Genomic DNA, 12,342 nt, shown 5'->3' with positions numbered 1-12,342 from the left:
CTTTTATCAGGTGAGAGAAATCTTCATGGGTGAGGATGTGGAGGAACTGAGCTATTTGAGTTCTTGAAATGAAATTTCATCTGTCAATGACTCAGAAGTGCTTCGTGTGGACTCTCAGCAACCCAGTGCACACGAAGCACTCACAGGTCTTGACAGAGCTGACTTTCACCCTGTATCCATTAGGTAAGATTTCTAAAAGCAGTCAGTGTTAGCCTAACTGTGGCCCAAATAACTTTGGTGAAAGTTCACCAAAAAATTCAATGGGGAAAGAGCCAAGTCAGTAGTAAGTACTGTTCAAAGTCCTACTGTTTAGCTTTTGCAATAAACATATCAGTTCAAAGAAAGATAAGATGAAAAAAGTCAAGAAATATCAATGCCAGCCATCTCTTTACTTAGGAACAACTACACAACAATAGTTGAGCATGTCTGAACAACAGAACAGAGCCAATTTAAGTGTTATGCTTCCAAAATATTACAGTGAGGGGAAAAACATTCAAATTATGAAAAAACCTTTGTGGCACTATCCATTAAAATATGCCAAAGAGAAAGATGGATGGATACTTCACTGGAGCATTCTTTTATTTATAAATACACAAGTCCATAGCAGCATAGTTCATTCTAAAAGAGTACTTCATTATTGCGAAGTGTAGTGCTCCTTGATATTTTTCCTCCAGTAAGTAGCAATATGTCAAACCCCACATATTTAACTCACTTCTCTTGATCTCAGAAGACCATGGCATACCCTAAAGAACAAATATTTGAATAGTGTTAAAATCCTGTCAGTGAAGTCTTGGGTATCCATCTGTTGCACAGATAATACACATACTGAAATGACTGCCATTTATTACCAATGCTAACAAAATAGTCAAGATTTCTTGTGTGTGTGTATGCATAATATATACACACACGGTATGCGTATGTATATTATATACAAGTATATCTATTAGTTATATATCAATATGCATATAAATTTCTGCTTAAATATTTACAAACAATTAGTATATTTTTCAGACTCAGTTTTTATATTGCTTTCAGCTGACTGAAAGGGCATATGGAAACAATAGGAACATATGGAAAAAAAGATCTCTTTTAAGACCAGATTGTGATATGTTTACTCATGTTGAATAACATACGAGGAATATTCCTTCTGTGGCATAAAGTACTCTGCTGTGAAGAAGTGTCACCTCATGCTGTTAGGTATTTGCCGTTTATTTACCTGCAGCAGTGTTAGTGTCGTGTCAGAACTAAATCTGAGGCTTGATTGTTTCATTTATTTGAAGATTCTACCCCTTGATAATTTTCTTGAATCAGGGTTACTCTTTTATTTACACAAACTGGGAACAAGCTCTTACCTCTACTGTACAGGAATTACCAAGAAAGATTATTGAGGTCTCCCATTTATAAGCATTATGCTGCTTAGTTTATGAGCTTAAAAATACGACTTTTCAAAATAGATTGCCAATGCCACTCTGTATCCAAATAGTGTTTAAACTGTGAAAAATTATCTGTTCCTTAAGGCTGATGAGACACTGCATATTTTACTCACCCTATTTTGCCTAGGCAGTAGCACGGATCTCCAAAGTGTGAATGGGTTTATGTATGAGGTGTGCATGGTTACTCAACCTCATGCACCTTGGAGAAGAGAAAGGAAGAATAGAAATTCAAGCTTAGCTCTCCACATCTTCCTTGAACAGCCTGAAGTTTAACTGCAAACTCTCCCACCCCTTTCTGTTGTACCCACATTGGTTCCAAATTCCACCTGAGTTCCTGTCAAAATAGCTGGAGATACTGGCTCTACAGCACTTCAGAGACTCAAGTCTATAAACTAAACTCCAATTTTCATTTGTGCCCAACGTATGTACCCACACAGCCACATAAGAGAAAGTCAAAGGGATGTTTGAAAAGCATTAACCCACTTTACCTAGGAAAATGCCAATTTGCATAGATGATTACTATATGTACAAGTAAGAATATGCAATTAAGGCCCTTCTGGTAGACATCATGCACATGAGCCATTTAATTCTATAGGAGGTTGATGCTGAGGTCTTGATCCTGGCTAGTCCTACTCCTTGATTTTAGCCCAAAGTAAATGCCACATGAAGGGGACAGATCTTCTCTTATTTTAAAGATCCTGATCCTGCAAACACTTGAAGAGGCAAGCAGTTTTACATACATGGATTATCTGCAGAATCTAAAATGCCCCAAAACAAAAATAAAATAAAAAAGTGTCACCATATGAAAGCATAATCTCAATCTGAATGGCCTCTGCTAATGGAAGTTCTATGATTCCTCCAGACACATCCACCTGAATACATTTGTGCTTGATGCAAAATATTTAAAATTAAGAAATGAAAGTGCATATTACTAGCTGCTCTGTTATAAATCCTATAAGACAAATTCTGTTTTATTTCTCAAAGGTAAATATGGTTAAAGTAACTGTTAATTTCAATGTCATGGTGGCATTTCAATGTACAAAAAAAAATAGAACTTCACATGGGATTTGTATTATTTAGACAAGATAATACTATTTTGCAGAAGACGTAATGCAGAGTGCCACAGCCACTTTAAAAAAAAATACAGCACTGGTAGTTTATATCTGTATATGTTATATCTATATAATCTGGAGTAAATCCACTGATATGCCAAGTAACAGAAGATTGTTAGTTCATTGCCTTTTTCCAACCTAACATCTACACTACCCTCTTTTTGATTTACAAGCAGTTCAGTAAAGTATCTGATCCCAATATTCATTAATTTTCTTTACAATAAAACTTCAAAAAAATATGACAGATTAAACTAACATTGTGTCAGAGGATCCATGAGCACAGGGCAGTTTTACATGTCAAATTTGAACTCAAAGTGCAGAGAAGGTAAATATTTCATAATAATAAAGTAAGCAAATAAATTCCAGACTTGCCATGGAAACACTGACACTCGTGAACTAACAACAGCACTTGATCACACTCTAGTCATATATTATTATCCTTTAGATCCTAATTCTGCAGTGAAACTGCTGTCAGCATGGTAGCCCAATCATACCTCCTTACATATTTCTGGATTAATTCTTTGGGACCAGGACTTTCATCTTTCTCCTGGGTTATAAAGCAGAAAACACATTGCACAGCATAAGCAGGAACATATACAACTTTTTAGTCACAGCCAAGTATAACTACGGACAGAACAGTGTTAGCTACTCTAGTAGAAAACTTTCATAGAAAATAACTAAATCTTAAAACTAGCAGTAGCTATCTCAGCCCACCACTTCTCTGTAGCTGCAGACAGAGGGTTGGGAACCGGGTGGGCTGAGGTACCTGATCCCACAAGATGCTGCCTGTCTCAAGAGAGATTCAGCATTCTCTCAACTCCAGCCAACGTTGGTTGGAGTTACAGATGTTCAACACATTGCATAAACAGGTCTATAAACTCTGTCAGATTTTTGCACCTCACTTACCTGAATATGAAAGACACTAAAATGGAATGAGGCAGGATAATTAAGACTGTGCACACTCTAGCACAGACCGAAGGCCATTTCTTATCACACCCTGAAGACTGTATCCTGTTACACCCTGCTTTTAATCTAAAATCCACATATGGATCAAAAGCATATTGCCCTAAAAAAATACACTATGCAGGGTTTGGTTTTGTTTTGGTTTTTTTTTTCTTCATTTTATACAACCATAATGACTTAAGAGGGGAAAAAAAATCCTAACAAATGAAAACAAAGTAACCTGGAAACATAAGATGGAGATGGAAACAAAATTTGACAGTGATAAAACCTGTTTTGCTACCATCCTTACAGTCCTCTACCTATACGCACAGCCAATAACCAGTAAACATCTTGGTCGTGACAGTAAAACATTTCACAAAGGCTCTCTATGTTTCAAAAGGACATGAATTGAATTTTTAATAAAATGTTAGCCTCAAAGCAATTCAAAAGATTGCATTTTGAAAAGACAAAGAAAATCGTGTCCAAGCAAAAGAGATTCTATAAAACTGCTACCCAAATAGCTAACAGAAAGCTTGAAATGTGACACAAAAGAAAGATGTGCAAAGTATCTTAACATTGCAGTCATATTACAAGTCAGTACTTCAAGAGCAATGAATGAGATATAAATATTTACCCTAGGTAGCTAGACTGAAGAATGTAAACAGATTCCACAGATATAATATAATTTGTCAATATCTTTACTGCTGGAAATGGAAATGTTAACTCAGGCAGGTCACTGATCCTGAAAGATGAGTATAATCAATTACATTTTTTACCTGTCAGTCATTGCCTTTCTCACAGCTGACTGCTCCCCTGCCTTCTATTTCTTATTTCAAGGCACTGAACAAGTTTTTATATCCACTTTTCACTCGGTCTTTTTCACTGTTTCCCTACTGCCATCTGAGATTAACACTGTTTGTTTCAGAACTAGTCTGTTTTCTTCCCTTATTTTCACAGCATTGCCTGTTTCCACTGTCTCCCGTATCAGAAAGGTGGCCCTTCTGGTCTCTGAAATGCCATCTTAAATCTCACTTCTTCTCAAGGTCCACCAATTTTAACCATCTCCTAAACGATAAAATCTGATCCAAAGCTCACTGAAGTCAGTGAGAGCCTTTCCATTAACTTCAATGGACTATGAATCAGGACCAGATTACCGTCAGTAACTCTGGACTGAAATCTAGCGAAAGAGAAAACCAAAAAGATCTGTATGGGTAACTTTGTTGTTAATTACAGACTGCTACTTGAACATAGTCATGGCAATACTATATCCCAGATTAATACCATCTGTGAATATTTCCAATACATTTTCTCCAGACCTTATGGAAAGGACTAAGGCCTTAATTTTGTTGTTACCTTTATCTGTACAAATTTGGAATGATGCCAAAGCTTGAATAAATAAACATAGACTAGTTCCTATCACTTCCTTTATATACTACAAAATACCATTGTACATCTAGCTAGGTAAAACAAGGAAACTTGTCTTGTTTATGAACCAGGTTCGTAAATCATTACAGAAAATCCCAGAGTTAAAATGGCTGTTTAGATAGAGTGATGGAGTATTTGGAAAGCACAGTGAAAAGTTTAAAGCCAGTGTGTTTTAAATTCTCACTAGTGAGGACGTGCAATGTGGTTCTTGCAAGGATCCTCTCTCTAATCCTGTATTATTCATCTAAGAGCAATTTGAAGAAAAAGCATTCCAGAAATAAAAAATAACAATGTGACTCTACTTCATTCTTCCTGTCTTCATAAACATTCTGTTATTTATTCCCTCTTCATGTAGTTCTCCCTGCCTCTTCAGTTCTCTAACACATATTTTTTACAAGGGGAAATTAAAATAAATTACTTTTGCCCACCCTTCCTTCTCCTACTTCTTAAGTTTTAATTTTTTGTAAGTGCCTTGGGTGTAAAGCCAGTGCCTTTCTGCAGTCCCACAGTGCTCCCACCAAGTGATGTAGGGAAATCAGTTCTAATAGGCAATTTGGGAGGTCTAATGCAGTATAATAATTAAGATATACAAATACTATGTAGAAGACTTGGTTCATGTTACACAAAAAGCTATCAGACAGCAACTATTGCCAATATAAAGCTAATATATTACACATTTATTAAAAGGTGTATTGTGATTTGAGGCTATTTCAGCAATAATTTGACAGCAATAACAATTCACATTTTTTTACATCTTTACCCTATATTGTACTAGCCAAGGTACTTTAGGGGAGGGGATGAAAGTAACACTGCCTATTACCACATAACTTGGCCAAGTGTATCAGCAAACATAAAGACAGTTAGATGACCTTCACTGAAGGGATGCAGTTTTGGGGGGGGTTTATTTATTTTTTTTTTTAAAGATATTTATGCTGAAACTTTTATTATAATGAAGTACACTCCACCCTCACAGCTTCAGCTATGGGAGGCAAACGCTTTGTAGAAATGAAATTCCTGTTGCAACAAGGTTGCTTATGACATTGTTTAATACAAAAAGGAGCCAGGACACAGTACATTGATAGGGGGTGGAGTGTATTGTATATACAGAAAAGGGGTATTATGTCTGTTCTGCCATCTGACATTGATGTGGGAAGAAGGGACAAGAACAAATGCATTTTTTTTTCCCCATACTGAAACATGCAAAGACAAAATGCTTATTACAAGTTGTATGCAGCTCAGAATAATAATAATAAAAAAGACAGCTCTAGAAATGCCCCAGTATACTTAATTTGTTTAGATTTTTTAATGTATATTTAATTATCTGATCTTTCACTTCAAAAGTTAGAATTAAGCAATGAGTGAATAGGATCTGAAATACAGCCAAGGCATTGCTCACATCACATTAAAAGGCATCTTTTAAATGCAGCTGTGGATTTCTAAACTTAGACTGAACAGGATTTTCAGTTACTTGGAATTTGAAATGCAAGATGAACTTGGCCACATTACATCTTTTTTCTTTAAGTGGAATTGTAAATATGCACTAAATTGCTGTTTCAAAGAGGCAACATGCAGAATTCAAACCTAGTTGTTTCTTGCAGGATTCTGTTGACCTGTGCATGAAGAGGTATTAAAGCAGTGGTGCAGTGAGGATCACTACAGCGATACAAATCCACAGCTCAAGCGTGAGATCCTAGAGGCTGGATCTCTGAGGAGCAACACTGAGTATACTGTTCTCCAAAATACCCCACTTCCTTTAACCAATGAATTTAGTTTCAGGAAAACGGCTGCTCACCAACTTTTTTCCAAAAGAAAAAAAGGCAGGGAGGATAGGAGGAAGGAAGAGGTAGAAAGAGCTTATGCATTATGATGACATTTAGCAGAGAGCTGCAAACAGAAAGCAAAGACGACAAATATTTTAGATGTGATAGATTTAAACCAGAAATGTGAAAGCATTTTTCCCTGTTAATATCTTGCCAGAGCTGGCTGGGACAAAATTTGGGTTGCAGCTACAGGCTGAAGCAACAGTGTTGAGAAACAAAACAAACAGGCATTTACCACCCCCCTAACCCCCCTCTTCCCCTCCCAGTTAGCAAAGTATGACTGCTGCTTTTGGTTGGCTGCAAGGCAAATATCAGCTAGAAACTCATTTAGCTAGATCCACGTCCATGGCCCCAGATGTTTAAAACTTATCATGGATTAAAGCCATGAAATAAAAATAAAAAAATTTCAATTTGAAATTTTATTGGCATGTTGCTAGAATGGTCAACATCGATCGACAGGAGAGACTTTGTCCACATAGTCTGAGAACAGCCCTCCTGCACCCCCCCCCTTTTCTTCCTCTCTCTCGCTCTTTTAGCATTAATGCTATTAAAAGCCAAACAAAATACTGGCTATGGGTGTAAAGAATGCTGGTTTTTTGGAATGTTGCCATGGATCCTCCTTCCAGTCACATCCCACGGAAAGAGGGTGCAGCCTCCTGTCTCTGTGGCAGGCTGATCTCCCCGGGCAGGGCAGAAGGAAGATAGCCATGTACCCCTGCTACTCCCTATTCCTTCCCATCCACTATAGCCAGGTCTTTGATCACCCTCAGTTTGCCACTGGCATCGATCCTGCGTTTCTCACGTATTAGATCCTCCAGGCTGTGGAACCTCACCGTGTGCACCTTGTTCTCTGCCAAGTGGATCTTGAGATAGTATTGCTGCTGGTGCTGGGTGCCGGCAGCAGCCTGCAGCTCCCCGCCGGCTTTGAACTCCCTTTTCCCGAAGCGGCACCAGGCGGCGAAGCTCTCGGAGTTAGTCCAGCAGATCTCGTCGCTTTTTAAGCCCAGGTGCCCGCAGGCGTTTTGCACCACCAGCTCAGCCACCAGCGGGCGAAAGCGGTACCAGCTATTCACCACCCGGCCCACGTTGCCCGCGGCCGCCTCGTACAAGCTGTCCTGCCGGATCTGCCCCTGGTGCAGGTGGATGATCTGCCCACTGCCCACGTACACTGCCCAGTGCGGCGGCGGGTGCTCCGACGGCCCCAAGTAGAGCAGCTCCAGCAGGTCTCCCGGCTTGCAGAGGGCAGGCAGGGCTGACACCGAGTAGACGCTGAGGTCCCCAGCCTGGGGGCCGCTGCTGACCTTGGAGAAGATGCATTCCTGGCCGCGGAAAGCAGAGAACTGGGTCTCGTTCAGCACCAGCTGGTGGTGGAGGTGGTGGGTGGGCGTCTCCTGGCCAGGGCTGCCCGAGCCCTTCACGCTGTACTTGTCTGGCTGGCCTCGCTCGTCCAGGTCCTCCTCCTCATCCGAAAAGAAGTAAGCCACCCCGACGCGCAGCTCGTCTTTCTCGATCCCCGAGGGGTCCCCGGTCGGCAGCTCGCTGTAATTCAGGTGGGTGATGCGATCCAGTTGATTTCCCATCAATGACAGGGCGAGGCGAGGGCAGGAATCGCCGGATCTGAAGGAAGGGTGGGGTGGGCAGCGACAGAGAGAACAAGAGAAGGGAAGGAGTGCGCAGAGGGGAGGAATGAAAGAAAGAAAAAAAAAAATCAAGGCACATACAAAAGATTTCAGCGATTCCGCCCTAAGCCCCCATCCTTCCCCCACTCCTTCCCTCCCCTCCGTGCAAAGGAGAAACTCCCAATGCGCACCCTTCCCCTGCCCTCGGGCTGCGGGGCAGGGCAGAGCCGAGCCCCGTCTCTCCGGCGCTCGCCGGGCCGCGCCGTGCGGGGCTGCCCGAGTCCCACGGTCCTGGAGCGCCCGGTTCCCACCGCCGCGGGAGAAGGCGGCTTCCCGCCGCCTGCCAGCTCTGCGCGGGGGGACGCAGTTGCCCCGGGAGCCTCCGCTACCCGCTCTGCAAGGAGAGAGGGCTCCCGGGGCGCGGGGAGGGGCCAGCCCGGAGGGTCCCGAGCCCTTCCCTCCGCCTGCGCGCAGCCGAGCCGAGCCGCGCTGGGCAGCGCTGCATGCGGGAAGGCGGCTGGAGGAGCACACGGCCTCGGAGGTGGCACCCCTGCCTGCCCGATCCCCGCAGCCCGGCCGGAACCGCGCAAGGAACAGGCGATCAGCATCCCACCCACCCAAGGGGTCCCTCTCGCCCCCCTCCGTACCCGTGGTCGCCCAGCGCCAGAAACCCCCCCAAACTCCTTTAAAGTCGTCCTGTCCCCATGGGCGCTGCAGAGGAGGTGAGCTCCGTCCTCCCCGCTGCGCGACCGGCACCTCCGCCCGCGCCGCCCCGCTCCGCTGTGGGCTGCCCGGCCCCTCCGGCGAGCCTAAGTACCGGCGGCGCCGCTCCCGAGCCCGCCCCGGCCCCGCTCATTGGCCGCGCCGCGCTGCGCCCGGCGGCAGCGGCGGCAGTAGCGGGGCTCCGCGGCGTCACTGCCCGGCCGGGTGCCGCCGCCGCCGCCGCCGCCGCCGCCGCCGCCGCCGCCGCCGCCGCCGCCGCCGCCGCCGCCGCCGCCTCCGCCTCCGCCTCCGCCTCCGCCTCCTCCTCGCAGGTCCGCGCCGACCCCGGGCGCCCCCCGGCCGGTCCCGGGGCTGCGGCACGCCGGCGGCTCGGTGTGGGAAGGCGGGGCTTCCCAGGGCGAAGGGGGATTAAAAAGCGTGCCCACCGCGGTGTGCCGCCGCCAGAGACCCCTGCACCGAAAAGAAAGAAAAAGGGGGGAAAAAAGGTCATTTCCATCAACAAAAGCCGCCCAGGCTTCAGCTGGAGGGTTGCACATGTCCAAGAGTTGCTCCGTCCCTCCAGGCTGGAGGTGGGATGCCCCTCGCCTAACTTTAGTAACCTCAGGTTGTACCTGTGCAGTCTAAACTCATCCTCTGGGTTTCCCTATAGTCAGGAGAGACAGGCATTTCCAGAGGGCTGTTCCTCTCGCCTGTTGCACGACCTATTTTAGGAAGGGATGAACTGCCCTAAGGAGGTGCCTGTCTCTTGCCATCGCCTGGATGGGACATTGAAATGTTAGATGGTTGACGCTAGGTGAGATGACTCCCTGTGTTTGTCTTTCCACATCTGGCTGAAGCAGCAGTTGTGGGCTGTCCTCAGATGTGACTAGAAGACGTGCTATGACTTGTCTTAAGTAAAAAATGAGACTGCTTGACAGTAGCAGTCCATTCCTTCCTAAAACGTATGAAATCTAAAATCTGTCATCTATGGTAGCTAATACCAATACACACTTTTCCACATAATTTTGCACATTATGGAAATGAAACTCAGAAATGATTAGTTCGTTTGGCCACTATTTCCCTGTGAGGCAGTGTCAATGATGGGATGGTAACCTAGTTCTTCTGAGTTCCTAGTCTTGTGCTATAATCATGCGAACTTCTGAGAAGTGAGAATTTAAATATTTTAAGACACTTCATGAAAAAATCTAATGACATTCTTTGGTTCATATGTGAATCATATTAAAGTACCATTTTTATCTAGAAGTAAATTTGCTACTTTCTTCACAGTGAAAATAGTTTTGTCATTTAGACATAAGTATTTCTGCTTTCAGTGTTTGTGGATAATATCTCTCTTCACTGCTGGCCTTTTTCCAGTCTTCAAGTTTAATTAACTGAGAACAATAAAGCCATCGCTTTATTCTCATGATAGAGAGACATACATCCTTAAATAAATATAGTGAATTTCAGTTTCTCGGGGTACAAGTTGTATACCTAAGTTCATATGAGTCAAATACTCAGTTTCTTGGATAGATGTGTTTACTTTGAATGACCCTTTACTTTTTCTGTTCAAATATTTATATGGCTGTCTTTCTAAAACAACATTTTTTTGTTTTCATTATTTTTTTAACATATGCAAAGGCATCACATCATAAATGGAAGAGAAAAAAGGGTGTGTTTAGTGATATGACATTCAAAGACTGCCATCAGTTATTTTTCACTGTGACAATTACACTAATTTGTTGATGGGTACAGACTTCCCATGCCCCATAGACCCAGGGGCTGCAGCCTGAGACTCACAGGAATTAAGCTGATTTACAGCAGTTAAGGATGTAGCATTCAGGGTCTGTAGAACTAGAAAGTGAATTTGAAAAAAAAATGTTTATATAAAAAAAGGATTCTATTCTAATATATGCATTTAAAAGTTTCATAGAACTAAGCATAACAGATGGATCTTATTAATCTCTGGAATTGTGTAAATGCTTTTCTAATGATTCTCAGAAATTATATGTTCTTTTATGGCATGACCTTCACCAACTGCAACATTTTAAATTAAATTATGAAAACACTCTAATAGGTTTAGAGTTAAGGCTGTAAAACAGTGTTTAAATATTTTGATTTTTTTTTATAACTGTTAACGTGCTTCATTGTTAAAGCTAGTCCAAGTTGAAGGCCACTTTCCATAGGCCTTCATCAACAGTTTCTGTTTTCTAAACACTTTACATTTTTCCCATTTAAAGTCTGCATCTTTTTAGGTTGCACTCGCACAGTTCACACTTCCCACATTTGCCAATCATCAAGGCTATGTGCAGTAATTTTTAGATAGTTCTAAACAAACAAAACATTATTTCATCTTTTCCATGCAAAAGAATGGAGAACAGACTGCTTCAGTAAACTGCAGGTGCAGAAGGAAAGAGTCTGGGTCTAAGGAAAGCTCTGCACTTCTAACTAGGTGGAATATCTCCTGCCAAATTTTAACCATTTTCTTTGTGTCTTCCATGCTTTTGCAAGTCTGCTCAGTGAGGGTATTCTGTCTCTTGCTGAAGCACTTATAATCCCTTACAATCCACATCTCTCCATGATGTCTATTCAACAAACCTCCAACACTCATTTTCTCATTTCATTCCAGTTCTCTTGGCTGCACAGTCTGTCTCATCAGTGCTTTGTGCTTTACCTCCATCCCTCAAGAAGGACTTTTTGCCTCTGTTTCTCTTCAATCCCAATTTTAAATTATGAAAAATGTCAAGAAGTTACCTTAAAAAAACCCAACAAAGAAATAAAACAAAAAACCCTCAAACTTTTAAGTATAGTTATATAAAACTGTGATTAAAGAACACTATAGAAAAATCATAGAAATTATGTAAACCAACTGCTTGAAATAAACCTCTCAGTTTGAAGGCTTCTGTTGATGTTAGAGGATGTTACAAAAGCAGCACACAGTGTCCGCAGAAGTGTATTGCCATGCACTACTGGAGGCGCTTGTTTTGTCTGAGCTATTTTGATTAATATGTTTATCATCTCTTTTAGATGTTTTACTTCTGGGAGCTCATGGCGGCTTATTTAGCAAGGCAGTGAGTGCAGGCTTGGCTGCTCTCAGACCACGGCATTGGCAGTGCACTGTCACTCTGTTCACACTCACATTGACCAGCTTCAGCCTTGTTAACCAGGGTCATAATCTCTCCTTGCACCAGGATATGGGAATTTCCCATGTTACTAACCTCAGACCATTGTTACTAACCCTAACATTTTTTTCCTTATTCCGAGCATAGGAAAAAAACCTGGTAACATCATC

General features: G+C 42.6%; 1 protein-coding gene across 2 annotated transcripts; it reads right to left on the bottom strand.

Annotated features, from left to right (window-relative positions):
* Positions 1–370: 370 nt before the first annotated feature.
* Positions 371–9,127, bottom strand: LRATD1 (LRAT domain containing 1). 2 transcript variants are annotated; one of them, XM_087776895.1, is made up of 3 exons: positions 8,999–9,127; positions 7,566–8,349; positions 371–743 (listed from the first exon to the last, which is right to left on the bottom strand). In XM_087776895.1, exons 2-3 carry the CDS (start codon positions 8,310–8,312, stop codon positions 579–581), a joined length of 912 nt encoding a protein of 303 aa, XP_087633021.1. In that variant the 5' UTR covers positions 8,313–8,349; positions 8,999–9,127; the 3' UTR covers positions 371–578. The 2 variants fall into 2 exon arrangements, with proteins under 2 accessions (XP_087633021.1, XP_087633020.1); XM_087776894.1 differs by lacking the exon at positions 371–743 and having other exon boundaries at positions 5,882–8,349.
* Positions 9,128–12,342: the final 3,215 nt, after the last annotated feature.

This window comes from Nipponia nippon, unplaced genomic scaffold (genome assembly GCF_047370975.1).
Source record: "Nipponia nippon isolate SJK-2023a ecotype South Korea unplaced genomic scaffold, ASM4737097v1 scaffold_4, whole genome shotgun sequence".
Classification (NCBI taxonomy): domain Eukaryota; kingdom Metazoa; phylum Chordata; class Aves; order Pelecaniformes; family Threskiornithidae; genus Nipponia; species Nipponia nippon.
The sequence above is the reverse complement of the archived record's forward strand: the minus strand, read 5'-3'. Positions and strand labels throughout refer to the sequence as shown.